The 20098-nt window shown below is 41.1% G+C and overlaps 1 protein-coding gene across 2 annotated transcripts in view; it reads left to right on the forward strand.

Annotated features, from left to right (window-relative positions):
• Tfap-2 (transcription factor AP-2) overlaps nt 1–19861 on the forward strand; it is a 135396-nt gene extending 115535 nt beyond the window's left edge. For both annotated transcript variants that reach the window (XM_076319875.1, XM_076319876.1), the window contains exons 6-9: nt 5073–5191; nt 13966–14107; nt 14378–14549; nt 15398–19861. In XM_076319875.1, the coding sequence (XP_076175990.1) occupies nt 5073–5191; nt 13966–14107; nt 14378–14549; nt 15398–15535 (571 nt within the window). In that variant the 3' untranslated portion in view covers nt 15536–19861. The remainder of the gene's footprint in view (nt 1–5072; nt 5192–13965; nt 14108–14377; nt 14550–15397) is intronic.
• The last annotated feature ends 237 nt before the right edge of the window (nt 19862–20098 follow it).

Genomic DNA, 20098 nt, shown 5'->3' on the forward strand with positions numbered 1-20098 from the left:
GATCGAGTGACTGAAGATAAAAATGATGACCGAAAAAAATATCTCGTTTTGCAACACGTATTATTTAATTTTGTTCATTTATTTCGCATCGATTATCGAGACGGCGATAAATCCAGAAGTTACGATGCTCGAGGTGAGATCGTAGGAACGGAAGATAGATCTTTTAAGACGACTGGCAGATGACCATTAATCTTTTTCGAATAATCAACGATGCTTAAATTATCCGTCCTCTCGGTGGAAACAATTGCACCTTGGAGAACTTTTGTAATGCGATATAACTGTCGATCGTAAACCTCCGTTTGGTCATAAAGATTGAGTGGCACGAAAGAAAGAAAACTGGAGGAAGAAATAGATACGCGCGGGAGAAAATCAAAGAAAATTTACGATGTTATCGAATAACCGTCGGTAAATAATGCTGCGATCCAACCGTTACTGTTTGCATCTTCTACGCGCACTCGTAATCGTGTTTTGCAAGAAGAAGCACGAACGATAGAGATCGTACGCAATCCATCGTTATTATTTACAAATTTAATAAATCGTTATAAAAATGATTAAATAACGCGAATATTATTCAGATTTTTGCTTGTTGGAAAGAAACTAAGAGCTGCGAGGGAAAATTCCTTTTTATGTAAATTTCAGAACATTTGTCGCTCGAAGGATACGCTATTACACTTTTTCGAATGACAAACGACGATGGTAACGCGATATCACTGTGTCGCATTACGGAGGATGTCCTGCGTTAAACAGCAGAAATTACAATACAAAATTGCCTGGTAATCGAGGGTAATCCTCCTTGTCGTTAACCAATTGTAAAAACCAGCAGGTATGAAAATAAAGCAGCAAATTATGAATAAAACATACGTTCGAATTAACTTTTACGATTCCTACGAGAAAAACGGACATTTACGTTTCACTGGTACAACGCGTAAAGGTTTTGCTGCCACATCGACAAATATTTGCACGATCGTTGTAAAATATACCGTGGAGTCCGAATAGCTTTTTAGATGTATCGCTCGTATTCGAAACCTCGAGAAAAAGTTAACGACGTTCGACAATTTTAAGGTATTGTTGGGAAGCCAATGGCACTTTCAACGTACAAGGTAGAACTAAAACGACGTCTACGAGTTATCGTGCAACTTTTATGGCTGATTTTAATACGCGTATAATTTGATCTATCGGTCGAATCAAGTATTACCCCGGACAATTTAACAACGTTACGAAGAATATAAAACGGAGAATTTCACTCCGTGATTATCTGAAATTTTCGAGCGGAGTAAAAATTTTATTACGAAATATCTCCTAAAATATTTATCGCTCGATGAATGAAAAATGCGACGACATCTACGACAATCGCGATCGATTATTTCAATTATCTATTATAATTTATTCCAGCCGTAACCGTGGAAAGTTCGTTACGAAATAAATTACATTTCGCGCAGTTTAATATATCAAATATCGAAAATCGGGACCAGATGAAAATTTTCATTTTGTATAATGAAATTTTAAACTTCGATATTAATATTTCGCAGTACCGTACCATGAAATACATTCTTTCAGAGTGTTCTCGGATCGAGACGTTACAATGTTACTTGAAACTCTCTAGGTTAATTTTTCAAACTTATCCACGGAGAAGAGTCGTTCGATGGTTGATATTTGTTACGTTTTACCTCGTTGGTTTCCCATCGGCAACGTTTCATCGATGATCGTTAACGTCGCGTCTGGAACACGCTCGATGACGAAAAGGTCCCTCGGTTTACTAATATCGGGCCACAGTCGCGGACGATTAATGATGCCAGTGTTCGAGGACGTCTCGAGTAATCGGGGGTGCAGGGTGTGTCCTAGAACCAACCCTCCGGGAGTCGAGTCGAAGGGCGCGAAGAAGATCGTAGAAATCCTGCGAACGAGCGAACCGACTCGCTCGAGAAGGCCAGAATCCTTCTCGGGACAAGGCTCTGTAATGAGTGGAGAATTGCTCTCGTCACGTTCAAAGGACTCGCTGTGACGGCGTCGATAATAAATAATATGGAAATACTTCTCCGTCTAACGCGGATTCCTTCGCGCGTGATACTTTGAGCTGAATCGAGCGCCGACAAGCGCACATGTAAGGACACTACGTTGCGTAAAGTTCTCGGCTGGTTACGTCAAATGGTAAATGCCCTGGCACGATAACGATTATGTAATTTAAACGGAATAATTGCACGTTGATGTACGCGCGTATAAGAACGATGTATATTCGTATGACGAATTGACGTTTACGCAGACCTAGAAAAAGGAGACCGTGACATTAAAACGACGATGCGATTTAATGATCGCGTGGAGGTAGATCGTTGGATTAATGCGGATACATCGATGCGACCAACTTGTCGAGAACTTGTGTACACATATTCACACAATTACCAAATTTTTTCAGTAATTCCTACTTTTTGAAATCTGAGAAATTAGTGATTTTCGTCGTCAATTTTAGAATCTATCTCGAGAATCTCGACACGGGGAGGATTCTTTAAATTTTACTCGTTCTTTATAAATATAACAAAGCGTTTCCACACGAGTTAAATGAATCCTTAGAGACCCATCTACCGCCTATAAATTTAATTCGACCAGAATCTCGAAATTTACGGTTACCGGAATTTTATTTCCGATACGTATCAGAGCAAGCGACGTGGAGAAGGAAGGAGCAAAGAGAGGCGAATGACGTTTCAATAGCGGTAATCGAATTTAAATTAATTCGATAAAAATTACACACTTTGGGCGAAGTAGGTACCGAGTTCACCATCGAAGCGTCGCACCGAGTGCGAAGACACCTGCTCGACGCTTCCTTCGGATGAAAAATAAAATTCGAGTAACTTCGATCGGTTAAGAGACACGGTACAGCAAATTATACACGACTATTATATTCCGTTGACGGTTAGATCGGGCCGTAACGAGCCGAATAGGGTTATCATCGTTCCGGATGAAACCGATCCCCGAACTGGCCGAACGCTCGCAAATTACCGCAGGAATTCCTGGAGCGGTGGTTACACTTCTAAATCAAGTTCCAGCGGCGCGTATCTCGACATCGACGGCTATTACAACGAGTATAAATAAAACGGTGTCTCCCGGCATCGACGCGCCGTGTTGGCACGTTACGAGGAAGCAACACGAAAAACGTCGGGAGCGTAGATCCGAGGGCAGATATATTAAAATGTTGTAGCGGTAAAGTGTATTAATTGCCGAGCGAAGCGAAAGATTACCGGATGGACCGGCTGCCTCGAACCGAACAAAGGTGGGCGATACGTATTACCGTTACGTTGGTCCACGAATGATGGATGAATAGGGTGTGTTCGGAAGAAGCACTATCGAATTCTCGACGGTGTTCGCCGAAAAGATTGTACCTCAGAACCTGTTAGCGTTACGAGTTAGCTTCCCGCGCGAGGATCTCGTGGCTCTTTCGCTCCTTCCATCGCGGCTGCTCGCGATCGAGACACTTTGTCCTTTATACGTGCGAGCAGCGTCGTGTAGAAGTTCGAGGTCGCGTAACGTTCGACTTTCCGACTCGAAAATCTCCTCACGCGACCCGATCGTACGAAAATTCGAAGCAATCGCGATTGAACACGATGGAAACGATTACGCGATTGGAAATTATGGTAAGTCGATGGCAATCGGAGACGACGGCGAATAAAGGATATTTCTGAAAGTGACGAATGTATCTTGAAAGTCTGAAATACTTTTCAACGTCTTGAAAGGGTATTCAGTTTTTTTCTGGTGAAAAAGTATGATTTTGTTGAGTATTTCTGCAAGTGAAGTAACAATCGTTGTTAATTTCAGCGTACAGATGTAGTTTACGTTTTCGATCGCTGACGCTAAATCGGGAATTCTTACGCGATCCCGGTATCGTTGATTAGATTCGCTGTAGAGACTTTCGATACATCGAAGACGTTGTAAATACTTACGGTTTCGAATATTACTCGACAAGTCTCGAGACTTACTTGAGCCCATTCTAGAATCACATATCATTTTATGGCGCCAACCGAAGCTATCGCGCAAAAATAATTAACTTTCGTAATATCGGTGTCTCGTAAATGAAAACTTATGGTGATTAAACTCGACATCTCTTATGAATATTCATAGGAATGTATCTGATAACCGATGTATCATACGTGTACTAAATTTACCTCGAATACGTTTTAGAACGCACGGTAAGGCTAGTGTAATAAAACGCATGATACCGTTTAAAAAAAAAACAATATACGACATTGAAACTTCTTCAAGGAATATATAATCTTACCAGAAGTACAAACGATCGATGAAGAAATTAATGTAAGCTAATTGAATGTGATTTCTAATATCTTGGAAAAGTATTATTGTATTCCTTCTACCTTCTCTCGACGTAAACAATGACTATTAAAGTTGAATTTCTTCCGCCGCGTACACTTTCTACATCTTCGAAAGCATTTTGCTCCGCAATCGACTCACCGACACAACCCAAGTTGCTCAATAGTCGATGGATGACACGCGTAGCTACGGATTATGCTAATTTTCTCCGTTTCTCTGTCGTTGCTTCCTCCTCTACCCTCCCTTTTCCCCGTTGCCCGTCGATTTCTTTTTTCTTCTTTCAATGATCGCGGCAAAAATGATTAATGAATGCGGTTCCGTTTCGAAATTCTGGAACGAGTCTTAGCGTAACGCACGCGTGCAAAGGATATCGGCGTACTTAAATCGGTCGTACAAAGAGATGGACCAGGAGACAAAGATTTATTTCAATGAATCGGCTCGATGCGACGTTTGAATACTTTGATTGCGCAACTCGGTGCGAACAATGCTTATAAAAATTATAGAGCAGTTCTCCTTGTCCTCTTATAACGTACGAACATTTTATTAGCGTATAATTGCTAAAGTATACATTTTTCAAGCGTACACAATTCTTTTTTTTTCCTTTCGATCACTTCCTTCGTTTTATTCCGATATACTTTACTTCGAAACGATTGGAAACTGGATACACGCGAGATCCTTGCGTTCGATAAACGATAAAGTCGAATAAACGATTTATGTTGCAGATCTTACCGACTCTATCATTGTCGTGTTATATTTTTTAGGGCGAAGTCCAAAAACGGCGGACGTCTGCTTAGGGAAAAGTTGGAAAAAATTGGGTTAAACTTGCCAGCCGGTAGAAGGAAGGCCGCCAATGTCACGCTTTTAACATCGCTAGTGGAAGGTGAGTTTCAACGATCGAAGTCCTGTCAACCTACATCCGACGATAACCCCTATATTCGATTAAATACGAAAGCTAGCCCGACGAAACTTTGTGTCACATTTTGAATACAGTTCTCGAGACTTACCTGTGCAAGAAATTCTCGCGCGTTAATTGAAAACAGAAATTATCGAGTTCAATTTCAATTATCTCTATCTTTGAACAGCTACAAGGCGATTTTTACTTATACCTTTTCATCGTACGTATTTCTTTAATTCGTAGAACCAATCACGATACATCGAGAGCATTGAATTGACATTTAGTTAAACAACGTCACAGCTTATCCATCAACAATTTGTGCTTATCGACGACTTGTGTTTCATTTATGTCAACGTTACGCGGGTCGAAGTCTGATAAAAACTGAACAGTTTGAATAAAAACAGATAGAGTAGAAGTAAAGCTTTCGAATGGTGTACGATTTACTCTGCATCGTTGTGAAAAATTGACGTTTGAAAATGACAGCAACTCGTAAGACGACTCGGACGCGACCGAATGTCCCCGTATTTCCTTGTACTTTACGTGGTATCGTAAAGCTACAAACACCAGTCGTACGTTCGAGATATTTTCCACCTTTAAGCGTATAGTCGAACGAACGAACCCTTCTTTAAATGACTCGCAACACGTATACGAACAACATTCGTAAACGACGAATGAAAATTCTTCCGTGAAAAGCGAGACGTCGTTTCCCGGTCACCGGTGTACGATCTTCGTCTTGTTCCACCGCAAATTACGATCTCCGTGGCGGAAGAGTACCGCGTTACGACTCACCTCGGTGCCCGCGCGATTCTGAACTCACCCCGATGAAATCGTTTCGCGCAAACGACTCGGCGTTAAGTACTTTTTAACGGTAGCGCCGCGGTCTTTGTCGTCATTCGTCAGGATCATTCCTGCGGGATATCCACCGCTAACCGCGCTCTTAATAATACACTTGCGCAACGTTCAACCAGCACGACCGTACGTCGGAAAGATCGTCCCTACTCCCTTCCCGATGAAGCTCTAATGACTCAACTGGATGATCGTCCGAGTGTTGGTGCGGACGTTGATTATAATTTATGGTCTGTTCGGTTGTATAAAACACAGCCACGGCTTTTCTTTCCTCGTCACCGACACATCGCGTGGAACGACTGCGGCACGTGTGCGATCGAGGCACATTTTAACAGTCATTTTGTCACGATCGATCGATACGGTTCTTGTCAGACAATGGAAAAAAAAAGGAAAACCGCTTTCTCAAGATGGAAAGATAATTTTTCAACGAATCGTATCACGTCTTATGTGAAATATATTGGGTCGTTCGGAAAGTCATTTCGTTTGGAAATGGAAAGATAATTTTTCAACGAATCGTATCACATCTTATGTGAAATATATTGGGTTGTTCGGAAAGTCATTTCGTTTTCCAAAGTGGAGGATATATAATTTAATAAAATGTTTGTACGTTCTGAAAAAATCGTGTTTCATTTTCACCAAAAAGAACGAAATGACTTTCCGAACAACCCAATATATATGAAGAGAAATACGACGCGAAAGAATCCCTCGTTTGAAGTATGTGCAATAACTTTATCGAACGGCAATGATAACATTATTTATCAACTACTGTCAGAATATGAATATAAATAACACAGATCCAATTTTGCGTTAACATCGAGGAAAGAATTCATATCTTAACGCGTCTCGCACTCGAACTCCCATACGAAGACTATTTATAACATCGAATAATTAGTGCACAACCTAAACGAAACGGAGCATAACTTGGTTGCAAGACACTCGATCGCAAACTGGAGTCAACAGGTTTAGCATTTCGATGATCCAATTCATTTTGGTACACTGTTGCGATTCGATCGTACCCGTAACGAGAAAAAAGTTATCTTCTTAATCGTGAACACACCGTAAATTAATTTTAATAAAACGAATTCTATGAAATGAACAGAAAGTATTTCTCGGGCTATCCCGCGTGGCGTTCTAATTGACCATCTCGCAACAGACAGGTTTTCAAACTCGTTCTCATCGGGCATTTAGAATCCCCATTTCTCGATGGCATTTCGAAGACGGAAGTTGATCTCGAAGATACTCAACTCGAACAACCACCGTGTTGTATTTTAATGTTTGTTTGTTGTTTGTTTGTTTGTTCGTTTTTTTCATCTTTTTCTTCTAACGGACACGCGTCTGCAGCGTACGAGAAACCAACGAATATAACGGATGATCTGTCTATCATTATCGATGCTTATTCGAATAACTGGAATAAATAAATTGGAACAACGTCGTCGAATGAAATCTGATCGTGTGTTTCACAACGTAACCCTGCAACCGGTATAGGTTTGCGGCAGCAAGGGAGGCATTTTCTATTTCTTAATTGGAATCTTCGCCTTTAACGATCCATGGATCGTTGTCGAGAACTGGCCGATGCATCAATTTAGACTTCTTCCTACCTACTTGTCGATTCTAATATTTCACATTGACTTGTGCATCGTTATTTTTTCGTAGACACTTTGGTACACATCCTCGAACTTACTTATACATTCTTTTGTGTATTTCTTTCTCTCGTATTACGCTACCTCGAATTTCTTTCCTCTTATTGTACCGTCAGATCGTTTACTGCTATTGTCTTAAAAATAGCTATACGCGTATTGTATTTATTTACAATGTTATCGTGTCGTTATAGACGAAACTAGAAGAAAGTACTATCCGGTGTGAGAATTATTCGTTCGAGAGGATATTCGTTTTCTCGGACCAAAAATAAATAACAATCGTAGCTTTTCTTACTTAAGAAACTACAAAGTATTTTAATCGATAATTCTACTCGCGTACGTATACACTTTCGAAGAATATGTACAAATTTTGACATCGGTGAAACATGAATGTTTAAAAAGTTATATACCGGAGTATAAGCCGTGCATTGTTCCGTAGTTGCTACGAAGTAATTTTTTGAAACATAGAGTTTCGAAGAGAAGAGCCCTAAGAATGGACATTGAAAATTGTTGAAACTCGAGCGCCGAAAAACCGAGAACCAAATTCATTGGTTCGATGTAACATTTCGACATGTCCACGTGCGTCTAGCGAACGCGTGTGATAGTCGTTGAAAGAGTTCGCGGAGTGCAGCGAAAGTGTGGGAACCACCTCTCGAACGGAGGACGTAAACGCACCAGGTGTGTAGGTATACATTGGCCGCGCACGATTAACGTACACCCGTGCGTGATTCATGCGTAAATTCGTGTCTGGTTGCCGAACAGTGACGCAACGTCGGTTATACGCACGACAAAAGCTCGTTTCGTCTTCAACTTCACCTGCCACGTCGCAATTCTCTCCGCGCGGAAAGACACCGTATTTCTATCATTTTCTCTACGCGGAATGCTTAAAAGGTTTCGAGAGACTCGATGGACAATAGTCGTCGAACCGAATAAAAAATGCTCGAGTAACGCGCAATGAAAAACATAACTTGGCAATATTTTTATCTAATTTTTGGCAACGATACATTGTTGGAACTTTTAAAATGCACAATGTACAGTAATGGAATAATTTGAGAGGATGATTATTTTAAGAAGTCGGAAATTTATTTTTCATTGATCTTGCCACAAACGTAGACGTTTGGAATTTTATTTAAAAAAAGAATTTTCTTGCCTTCTTCTGACAGTGTATATTATTTTATAGTATTCTCGTTGCATTGTTCTCGAGTTAAGGAGAACCTACTATATAGCTGTACCCCGCCTTTGAATCGTCATTTATTTTTACTTCCATTTGCGTTATTTTTTCCATCTTTTACTCGATGCTTGGTTTCTTCTTGTGTATAATCTGGAACCAAGGACAACGCACAGTTGTTCAATATTGTTCACTCTGAAAATTCGCGCCAGGTATATTCAAAGCTCGAACACAACTCACGAATACGATTTACGTATCGGTACACCTCATACATATATCGTCTACATACTTTCTGTGCATCGATCGTAATCGAGAGGGTTTCAACAGAGGAGAAACCGCAAGCACACTCGCGGCTATCCGGACATCGTTGTCTCAAGGTACGCGGAAGAAAGTCCCCCCAAAATTCTCGAGGCTTCGATTATCGAGAGACTACGGGACGAGTGTAGTTTGTGGTCAGTTGCAAAGATCGATCATCTCACGTTGCCTATGAGTTATACGAACGTTCAACGAATCGAACGATCGATATCGTTTACCGTTCTTCGATACCGTGATTTAAAAAATTCAGAAAAGAAGCACCGATCGAAGGAAATAATCAATCTTTAACGAAAAAATAACCCGAACCGAGTGTAAGCGGAAAATTTTATTCAAATCCAGTTGTCCCCGACAACTGTTCGATTTTTCGATTCAATTTCACCGATCGTTTGCAAAGTTTTCCAAATTGGCATGTAATCTTAGATTTCGAGAGGGGAGACGAAAGAAAAGTTCAACGTAGAAAAATATGAACAATTTAAACATCTCTCGCTATATTTATCTCGCATCGTTTTAAATACACCACTCGTCTCGTTTGAAAACACGTCCACGCTTTGAAGTTCGCTCGAAGAAAATTATACCTGTTGCGTTATTCACAATAACGTAGAATCGTAAATAGAACTTATCTACCGGTACGAGTGTTTCGAAAGTATTTAAACGAAAGTATTCAACGAGAACAAATGAATCGTGAATATTTCTCGTCCGTAAGTCTCGGGTACGGAAATTCTCCTTTTTTGTCAGGGGACGCCTTTCGAAAATGTATAAAAATCATTCGTTTTAAGCTTACCTCGGAACACTCGAAGCGAGGAACGCGAACGCGCTCTGTCGAAACAACGAAGCTTGGTCGATTTCTCAATCGGGTCCTCGCAGTCGCTTTGTAATGGTCGCCTCGGTTTTTCGATCAAATGTAGGGGGCCTGGTGACGAGCGTAGTAAAGTCATCAAGTAAAAAGGCCGATCATTAATTCACGAGTCACGTTGCTGATTCGTTCTCGTATAGCTGCGTGTGCCAATCTGTAGCGCGCATCTGCAATCACCTACCGACCAATCTGTGGTCCTCATCTGCATCGTGCAACGTTACGCTCCTCTGTTGGTGGTTGCATTGAGTTGTCTCCCTGCACGTCTGTATCATAGATTATCGTTTCGATCGGTAGCCCTCATTCGTCTCTGAAACAACGCTTTCATAGCCGATCGAATCGTTGAACGTCGATACGAGCCCGCTTCTTTCCGCGGCCGATTCGATTTCCGTGTGCGAAACAAGCGCGGCCAATTCGTCGCGGCTAGGCTCCGTGTCGTGTTCGATTCGATGTATCGTTATTAAAGTGCAAAATTACGCCGATAGAGAGTTATCGAAACACTGCGAGGCCGCAAGTTCTCTGTGTTCGTTTAGGGTAAACCTGTACGATACCGTATAGGGTAGAAGGCCCAATTATAGACAGTTTAAGTATCGACTGTAACATTGTTACATCATTCTTTTTTATTTATCGACCGATAGCGTACGTTTTGCGCGTAGAATAAATTTTTCTAACTTTCAGAACTTTTATCGTTGTTCATTAATTCGTTAATTCAACGAAAGTGTTCAAGAATCTATTACTGTCGATAACCGTTACGATCGATAATAGTTTTTAGGATATCTATATTATCCAAAGAATTATATTTTATTACGTTAATAACTTACGTATCGTAATTATAGTATTTTCTTTGTCGCCTTGTTTTCTCTTTCGCTAATAAAGAAATCGTTGTTTTCATCCTTTCCAAAATGGGGACAATATCATATATAGATAATATCAACAGTGTACAGTTTTATCAAATCTGTGGAGGAAAAATCGGGAAAAGAGGACATTTTGTTTTATCGTTAATTTAAGTAGAAAATTTGAATTTTTTTAAATTCTTTCCTACACGGATTAAAGTTCCACTCGCAAGCTAACACACATCTGTAATTTCGTATCTTGGCGGAGAACGTGACAAAGATACTGATTTAGTTAAAGGAAATCAAAAGAAGATAGAAAACGCACACGATGCACCGAGTAATATGCAAATCGATGCAGACGAGTTCTCTACTCACGATCGGTATTAAAACCTGGTTGAAACGACCTGTTGCACTTTGTACGTGCATGGTGCATAAACTTGTACGACCCCTGTCAGCGATTTAGATCGTTGATAGTTGCTCCTTGGTGACACGTGTTTAATTCAAGCTTCGCGCTAAAGGAATCTGTACATTTTTCTATATACAGGGTGTTTTGTAAAATCTGAGCACAATTTCGAGGACCGATCGTGAAAATGAACAAAAAATTGAATACTTTGGAGTACAAGTCGATGCAGCTTCATTTTATATTTAAAAACAATTAAATGTCGGAAGAATCGTTCGTGTCTTGCGGTCGATACAAATAAATCGAAGCGACGATATTACGTTGCAAACAAAATTATCGTACAAAGAACAGTCTATAGAAATAATCTCGTAAGATTTTCAATCAAGTTACTTTCACGTAATTTGTGCCGCGTTATTTTTAATAGACTCTATAATGGAAACGTTCGTTGCAAAATATTTCTCGACGACAACGACGCTGACAGCGTGACCATTAAACAATAATTGCGGGCAACGCGTATCGATGTATATGGCGTAGCGTGCACTAATATGACGCGTGCAGTCATTAAAAAAGTACGCAGTGAAGTACGTGTAATAAAACCGCTTGACAACGACTACGCGAAAAAAAACAGTTCAAAGAAAAACTTCGTTGCTCTGTTACCTGTATAATAAAACTTTAATACTTTATCGCTCGATAAAAATGCACAGACGTAAAAACGAATATAATATCACCGCCAAGTTTTTACACGAGAATGCGGTTTTAACAAATAAACCGCTATCATTTTTACATCCCCTATAAAAAAATACCGCAAAGTAAAATACTGTGAAAACGCCTACCGTATGATTTATGTAAATTTTCGAAAAAGAAAACTGGAATCGTTGGCTGACAATCGTTCGAAAATTTGATAACATTCATAATTACGAATTGAACGGTGTATTAAAACATAAATATTACCGGTACATAAATACTATAAAATCGTCGAGCAGTTTATTTAAATAAAAACGTAACCTAATATACGCGTAATAAGCACGAAGTATCGTAGCGAGCAATAAAGTTCAAAAATTTCGAACGTTTCGTTGTCGATCAAAGAGACAAACGCTCGTAAAGACGCGTACCAGGAAATAATAAAAGGATTCCACGATTACAAACAAAAGAGAAAACTCCTCGATCCGAATCACGACGATACCAAATACCCGATAGGGAGTTCCTCGAAGTACAATTTTACTCGATCCGAACCTTTCACGTTCCTGTCTTTACTCGCCGCGCAACCTCGTATCATACTCGTATAAGTATGATACTTACCATGATGGACGGAATCGAAACGCTCGGAAACGTTCGGTCCGAGAGTAGATGGAAGGGAAGAGGAGCACCGAAATCCACAATTATCAAGCGTTTTGCATACTTTTCCCGCCGCGAAGAGGAGGAAACGGTAGAACGAGTCCGCGAAATTGGATAATTCGTTAGCTGCAGGTGGCTCGAGCCCGTGTTCCCGATCTCGTAGGCGAAAACCCGGCAGGCCTGCGGGTGGTTTTGCTCGGTTGTCGATAATAGCGCCCGGCGGGTCCGCTTCCATCTTGCACGAGACCCTGCTTGTAGGTACCTAATTACTTGCCATCATCGAGAGAGAGAGAGAGAGAGAGAGAGAGAGAGAACGAGCGAGAGATAGAGAGAGAGAGAGAAAAAGAGAGCGAAAGAGTAACGACGAACGGAGGGGAGGGAATTGTAACGAAAGGGGAGAAACAGACCACGTGCTGAAGAGAAAGCACGTATGCTGTTTCATTATCGTAAATTAGTTCGTTCCTCCGATAGAGAACAATCTTGTAACTGGCACGCGCGAAATACGCTTTGTTCGTTTTAAAGGGAAGAGTCTCCGATTCGTAACGTTGACTTTGCGCTTCGTGAAGCGAATACGTAATTTCGCTCGACTTCGATGAAAATTATAGAAACGAGGCTCGACTTCGAGGAAATTGGAAAATTTCTTTACTTCGTGAATATCGAAAACTCGACCCGTAAATCCGTGGACACATTGCAATGTACGTCGACACACGCTTGTTCGTGTTTAAGAATTCGATCGTTTCAAACGAGATTTCGTAATTTCCCGTTCTCGTGAAATCACACCTACATCGAGTGTATCGAGGAACTGCACTTTGGACTTTGTTCCTGTTTTCGAAATTCTTTACCGCTTAGAACATTCCGAAGACGAAAGATAACGATCGCTCGGAGCAATGACGAGGAACCAAGAGAGGAACGAAGCATGGCCTCCCGGTCCGAGTGAACATTCACTCCGCACCGAGAAACAAATCGGAGAACCGTTTCCACCGATTATCAGTATTCATTTCCGTGGATCACTCGTGGCGAATAACCGACGATGTCGATCACCGTAACGATTGCATCGAAAAGACGAGGCCGACCCGAAGAACGACTCGTAAACGAGCCGCGTGGATTTCGAATCGGTAACAGACCGATCTGATAATATTTTTAAGAGGAACTACGGTATTCGAGACTCGGCTGGAAATTAATGCAAGACTTTGGATGTTGATGGTTCGCCGTTAACGCCGCGATATAATAATGAAATTTTTAAATCGCGACATAGGAAGATTTCGTTGCCCGGTTCCGTTAAACTCGTAGACGGTTCGCAAAAAATTCATAAATTTCCATACGTGGGGGTTACGTAATTCCATTCCTATACCGGAGTATTTTATTTCTTTTTCAGGAGAAGCCATTCACCTTGCCAGAGACTTCGGCTACGTTTGCGAAACCGAATTCCCTGCGAAACAAGTTGCCGAATACCTCAGTCGGCAGCATTGTGAACCGCAAGATTCCTACAGGAGAAAAGAACTTCTTCATGCCACCAAGTAAGAATTTATCTCCGCGCGGCGAACAATGGTGAAAGAAATTTATCGAGATGATCGGGATTGCATCGATTGATACGCATTAATGCTCGAACTTCGGCATTAACAAAGCCGCGGACGAACCATTCTTCCCGTATTTATCCAATCGTAAATATAATCGGAGAAGTTAGAATAAGGAATAATTTGGAAGGTTCAAAGTTGGTCGAGAATCTCGGTTAGATGTTAAGAAAGGACGTGTTTCGATCCGGGTTAACGATGTCGTTCAATTTTCAGACAAATCACCAAAGAGCTGATGGATCTTCTGAATCAAGATAGATCACCACTTTGCAACACACGGCCACAACACATCCTCGATCCAAGTATACAGAGACATCTAACACATTTCTCTCTCATATCACACGGATTCGGAAGTCCTGCGATCGTAGCCGCTCTCACGGCAATACAGGTACTGTATTTTGGAAAATTAACGGATATTTTTTAAATAATTTCGTCAATTTTTGTCAAAAATTTTACGCCCGCGAATTTCGTTGCTCGCGACAACTCGTGGGAACAATATCGATTAGAACTTTAGTTTAGTTTACTTTTCTCTCAGGTGTAACACGATACAAATATACAAGGATCGATTTATTCGTCGAAACGTGTGTTTAATACTTTTAATATTTTTCTACGTTAAATATTTTCTTTCGCAATACCTTTGGATAAGATGCTCAATCTGGGGATCCTTATTTCGCGAAACGTTTCGATAATTTACATTTTCCAAAATCAATGACATCGACCTGAGAATTTCTTTCTTCGGAGTTTCTTAAAAATCAAGGTTTACTAATAAACCGAGAACAGAGTTTTCCATGTTTAACTCCCGAGCTTTGATAAATAGTATAAAAAGTGTCTCTTTTATTTCAGTGGAATATCTCGTGAATCCCGAATAGTAAAAAAAAATATTCTTACCAATATGATTTACCCCGAAGGAAAATAAAAAGATTATTCGTATCGTATAATATCTCTTTCCAAACTAAATAATTTTTGTCAAAACATTATTCTTTGCGAGGTATTCCATCGTATCGAGATAATTTAGAAGTTATTCAAAAATAAAATACGAGACTAATTGTTAAGATACCCTGTACATTGCGTTGCAACCGCGTTGCATTTACTTCGATAACGGGGGCACCGTGGCACCGAATCAAAAATTCGATAACGGAGGCACCGTGGCACCGAATCAAAAATTCGATAACGCGTTTAAATTTCTGAAGAATCGTCGAACCGAAATCGAACTAAAATCGAGCGTTTTCGTTGCAGAAGTTCCTAAGCGAGTCCCTGAACCACCTTGAGAAAATGTACCCAGGCAACGGGAGCGGCGTGACAAGTAGTCAGCAGTCGAGCCTCGACACGAACAAGAGCAAGGACGGTACGTTGATGAACGACATGAAGAAGTGACGCCCAGAGGACCCGCCTACCTCGAACGTGGTCACTTCGATCAGGCACTCCTGGCCGTACAACTGAGCTTTTCGCGGACCTTGCCGTGCGCGAACAGCTTCTGGTGGACCACAGAAACGACACACGTATGTCCGCGAAACCACGAGGAGCGTTTGTATAATACGTAGGGAGCGCACTCATCTACAAGGAAAAAGGTGCGACAGCAGCGTTTCGGATGTCCGTGTTCGCCGAGGTTGGCTGGTCGACGAGCGTTTTTTAGGTAAATCAATGAAGGAACGAAGGCGCGAGAAGATGTGCAATTGCCGTCAGTCGTCGATGGCATCGAGAATCGTCGAGAAGATCTCGATGGAGGTCCCCCATTGCGGGCCCGGTCGAGTCGAGTCGGCCCGACAGTGGGGCACGGGACGCTTGATTCTCCCTCTAACCCCCCCTCCCCCCTTTTGTTTAGCGAAGCAAGTCAGGGTACATTATCGAGGACACTTCGATACTTCTGATCCGCGGAGCGATCCGCGCGTCACGTACTTTTCCATGACCGTGTGTACTCGTGTAACGAAATAGGAATAACTTTTGTTCTTTCACTGCCTGTTCGTTCGAAACGCATCCGTGCTGATTCCGAAGGAACGTATCGATCGATTCGACGGGATCGTCGTGACGGATTAGCGACAGGGCTGGGATTACTCGTTCGAATTATTCCGTAAACGAATATTCGAACGTACTTTACGAATGTTCGAACTTTACTATTTAAGTAGTATTCGAATATTTGAATATTCCAATACGGTTCGCAAGCTGTTCGAATACTTGACTATTCCAATACCGTTCGAGTACTACTGTTTCAATACTATTTCAGTGCTGTTCCAATACTCGAGTATTGTGATACTATTTGAGATTATTCGAATACTTGACTATTCCAATACGGTTCCCACGCTGTTCGAATACATACTTGACTGTTCCAATACGGTTCGCACGCTGTTCGAATACTTGACTATTTTAATACCGTTCGAGTACTACTCGAATATTGCACCGTTTCAATACTATTCCAGTACTGTTTGAATACTTTGTGCACCGATCGAGTATCTGAATATCCGTAGTGATCGAATAATGTGACGCGGACTATAAATCGAGTTTGTTTATCAATATCATTTTATGAATTTCGACACGAAAGTGAACTTATCCTCGTTTAATTTCCACCATTTTAGAAGATCCGCGTTGCGTTCGATCATCGAAATAATAATTGACGAACAATCGTACTCGAATACTCGAATATTCCAAGTTCGTTCATAGTATTTGAATACCTGTAAAATATTCGGGTATCGAACCATTCGAACCATCCCAGCTCAAATTCGCAATCGTCGAAGCAACCGTAGGTTCCCTTAGGTTTACGTGCATACTCGCGAAATGCATGTTCGATCGGAGAATAGATCCGTGCGTGTACGATTGTTTGTGATAGGAATAGTGATAGTCGAAACGTTTGTGCAATTGTTACAATTAATGCTTGCAATTATTCCGTCACCCTGTGTTCCAAACTTTCCAATACAGTAACGGTTTACAGCCGAATGAGAACGGTTAGAATTGATTCTTTGACTTTTGTATTTTACGCGCATAATAGGAGCTAGAAATTCATTGTCAGTTTCGAGCAGCGAATCTATTGAACGGGAAAAAAAAGAAAACGATAAAATTATATTACGGAGCTAAACTGGTATACGTTTTTCAGTCGTTTGTATCCTCGCAACTCGCGAATCGATCGATAATTGGAAAACACATACACATACGCGTACATACCTATATACATACATACATACATACATAAACACGTACGCACATACATATACATACACGCACAAAACACATACGTACGCTACGACGAAGAAGAAACAATTTACAACAACCTTATTTCTCCGTATAATTTTTGGGTCGACTATTTATATTGCTCAAGCATCGTTATTCTTTGCTCATTACCGAGCGCCCGACATACGCGCAGTATCGATTATGATGCCGTTACGTAAGCATCAATATTGTCAGCATAGTGATATACTGCTCTCTGCACCGCGTGCAACTTATAATTTAGCGACTACGAATGTGAACCGTTCGCGAACGTTTAACGGACAATTTTTCTCGGCCGACCGAGTCCATTACGTAGAACAACTCAACTCCATTTACATGGAAACATTCAGTATGCAACGGCCGCTGAATATTCATAAACGTCGCAGCCTTTGGAGTTACACATTTCCGTGTAAACACATTTAAGCACACGTTTGGCGTGGAGGTTTTTATCCAATTTCTTAATAACTCATCTCTCTCGCACTATTTATCGTTTAAATTCACGATCAACGTTGCACCGTACCGAATAGGGTATAATTTATGATACAACGAAAACGCGGACGATTTTCTGGGCGAAACATAGTCAAAAATACGAAACAGAATTGAACGTTTCTCTTGGTCTCGATTTTGCACAGGAAATCCTCTCTCGGGTCGTGCCATTATAATTATGCCCTGTATGGACCGAATCTAGGTTCGAATACGATTAAGTGACCGCTCAAGGCCACCGAAGAGCCATCCCCACCTCTCTCTCTTATCCCTTTGCACACTCTTCACAAGGATGGGGACCAGAAAAATCAGTCCTAGATTACACGAATAAGGGAAATATATCGAGTTCCTTTCGTTTAGTAATAATACGTCTCTGTTGAATACGGATACACACGAGTCGCGTATGATAATAGGATGGAAAATAAAAACAAAGTAATAGAGAGAGAGAGAGAGAGAGAGAGAAAAACAAAGATTAGAGATCAAGATTCAGCGAAATATACTGTTATTAAATTCAAATTCTGTACTGCAGTATGCGACACGATTAACGGTAGGGAAAGTAGCCTTGAGCAGCCAATTGATTCCGTTCCGACTGTCACGCGAATTAAATAATGGACTCGATCGTAAAATTCATCGCTATCGCCGTTTACTTTCCGTATGTTTCGCATCCCTTTTAGAATCTCCGGCGACAATATCACGATTGAATTGATAAAAATGTTTTCTCGTAACACGCGAGGCTAGGTGGTGTCACGATAAACGAGGTGAGAATGTGCAACAGCCGTCCGAGGCTAAAAAAAAAAAGAATCTTAATTTAGAATCGTTAACTATTGCGTTAGCACCCGACGAGGTTTTATTCAAACGAAACTACGGATACGAATAGCCGAATCATCGAGCTTGCAGTTGTTTTATTCGTTACAGTTTCCTGACGATCGATTATATTCAAGCTCGGCATGACACTGCTTCTCCAATGATTTTGTACAGTCGACTAGAATTAATGATACGAAATACAGCTTTCTATACACGTATTAAGAGACACTTTATTCCACGCAAACTTTTAATGTTCACGATTCATCTACATAATAAGGCATTGCATTTTCTCGTCGAATAGACGCTTAAGAGTAATAGGGTGCCCGAAATATTTCTGTTTAGACATACGTTTAAAACTAGCAATTCGATGGAACGACAGGATTTCGTTTCGGGTATCTCAATATGTACAGGGTGTTTCGGAACAACGGATAAAGTTTCTCGTCAGAATTTTCTTGAAAATTGAAGCAGGAGCATTCTTCAAATCTTCTGATTTGATCCCCATCGTAAACAGTTTCGCTCGATGCTCCGTCGAGACGTCAATTCTCAGCTTCGAAAATGAAGAGACGAGCATCTCACCGAGATCGTCTCGTTTCGCTCGAGAAAATTCCGAAACGCCCTGTATATTCGTGCCGATCACGAAAAACTACCGCAAAAATTCTCTTTCCTTTGTACGTGTACTAATTTCACCGTGCACTCATTCGTTTCTCGGATGTTCCCAAACTCGCTCCATATTTTCGCAAAATATAAGTACATTCCGCAGAACATTTAAACGATAGGTAATTTTTAATTATAGAGTGATCAACGTTCACGAAAACCCGAACACTTTCCGACCGGCACAACGCGCGTGAAAGTTTCGAACGCAACGATCGCCGCAAACATTGCGATGTTCGGACTATTCGATACTTTGTTATGCGTTTTATCTACTTCGTATTCTTGTCAACTAATAAACGTATCTTTCTGTAGATTTATAGCTGCAAAAGTATGTCCCGCATAATTTCCGTGCGTGGCACGCCGACGCGCGAAAAAGGAGAGAACGAAAAAGAAAAAAGAAAACCGACAGATCGGAATGAACCAGTATTGCGTTTCCAAAAGACCCGCGTAAACGACCGTGTCGGACAAACTATACATATATCGAGTTGGTAATTGAAACGCGCCGCGTTTCGATCGGTTGTTTGTCTCTAACTTCGAACGTGTACGTTGTATTGTAAAGAGTGTAAAGAAAGAAAAAAAAAAAAAAAAAAAAGAAAACACCGCCACGGCTATCGACGCTCCGACTATCCCGCGTTCACCGGGTCGCACAACGTTGTTCGACACAACGGATAAACGAAGTTGGCGGGGAGTTTCCTCGCGACCAACGACGTTAACGACAACTGTCGGGCGATCGATCGCAGGGCCGAGACTATATTTTCCTCCTAATTAAAGCTTCTCCGCGATTTTCGTTCGCGTAACGAAGAA

The sequence above is a fragment of the Ptiloglossa arizonensis genome, chromosome 9 (assembly GCF_051014685.1).
Source record: "Ptiloglossa arizonensis isolate GNS036 chromosome 9, iyPtiAriz1_principal, whole genome shotgun sequence".
Lineage (NCBI taxonomy): Eukaryota > Metazoa > Arthropoda > Insecta > Hymenoptera > Colletidae > Ptiloglossa > Ptiloglossa arizonensis.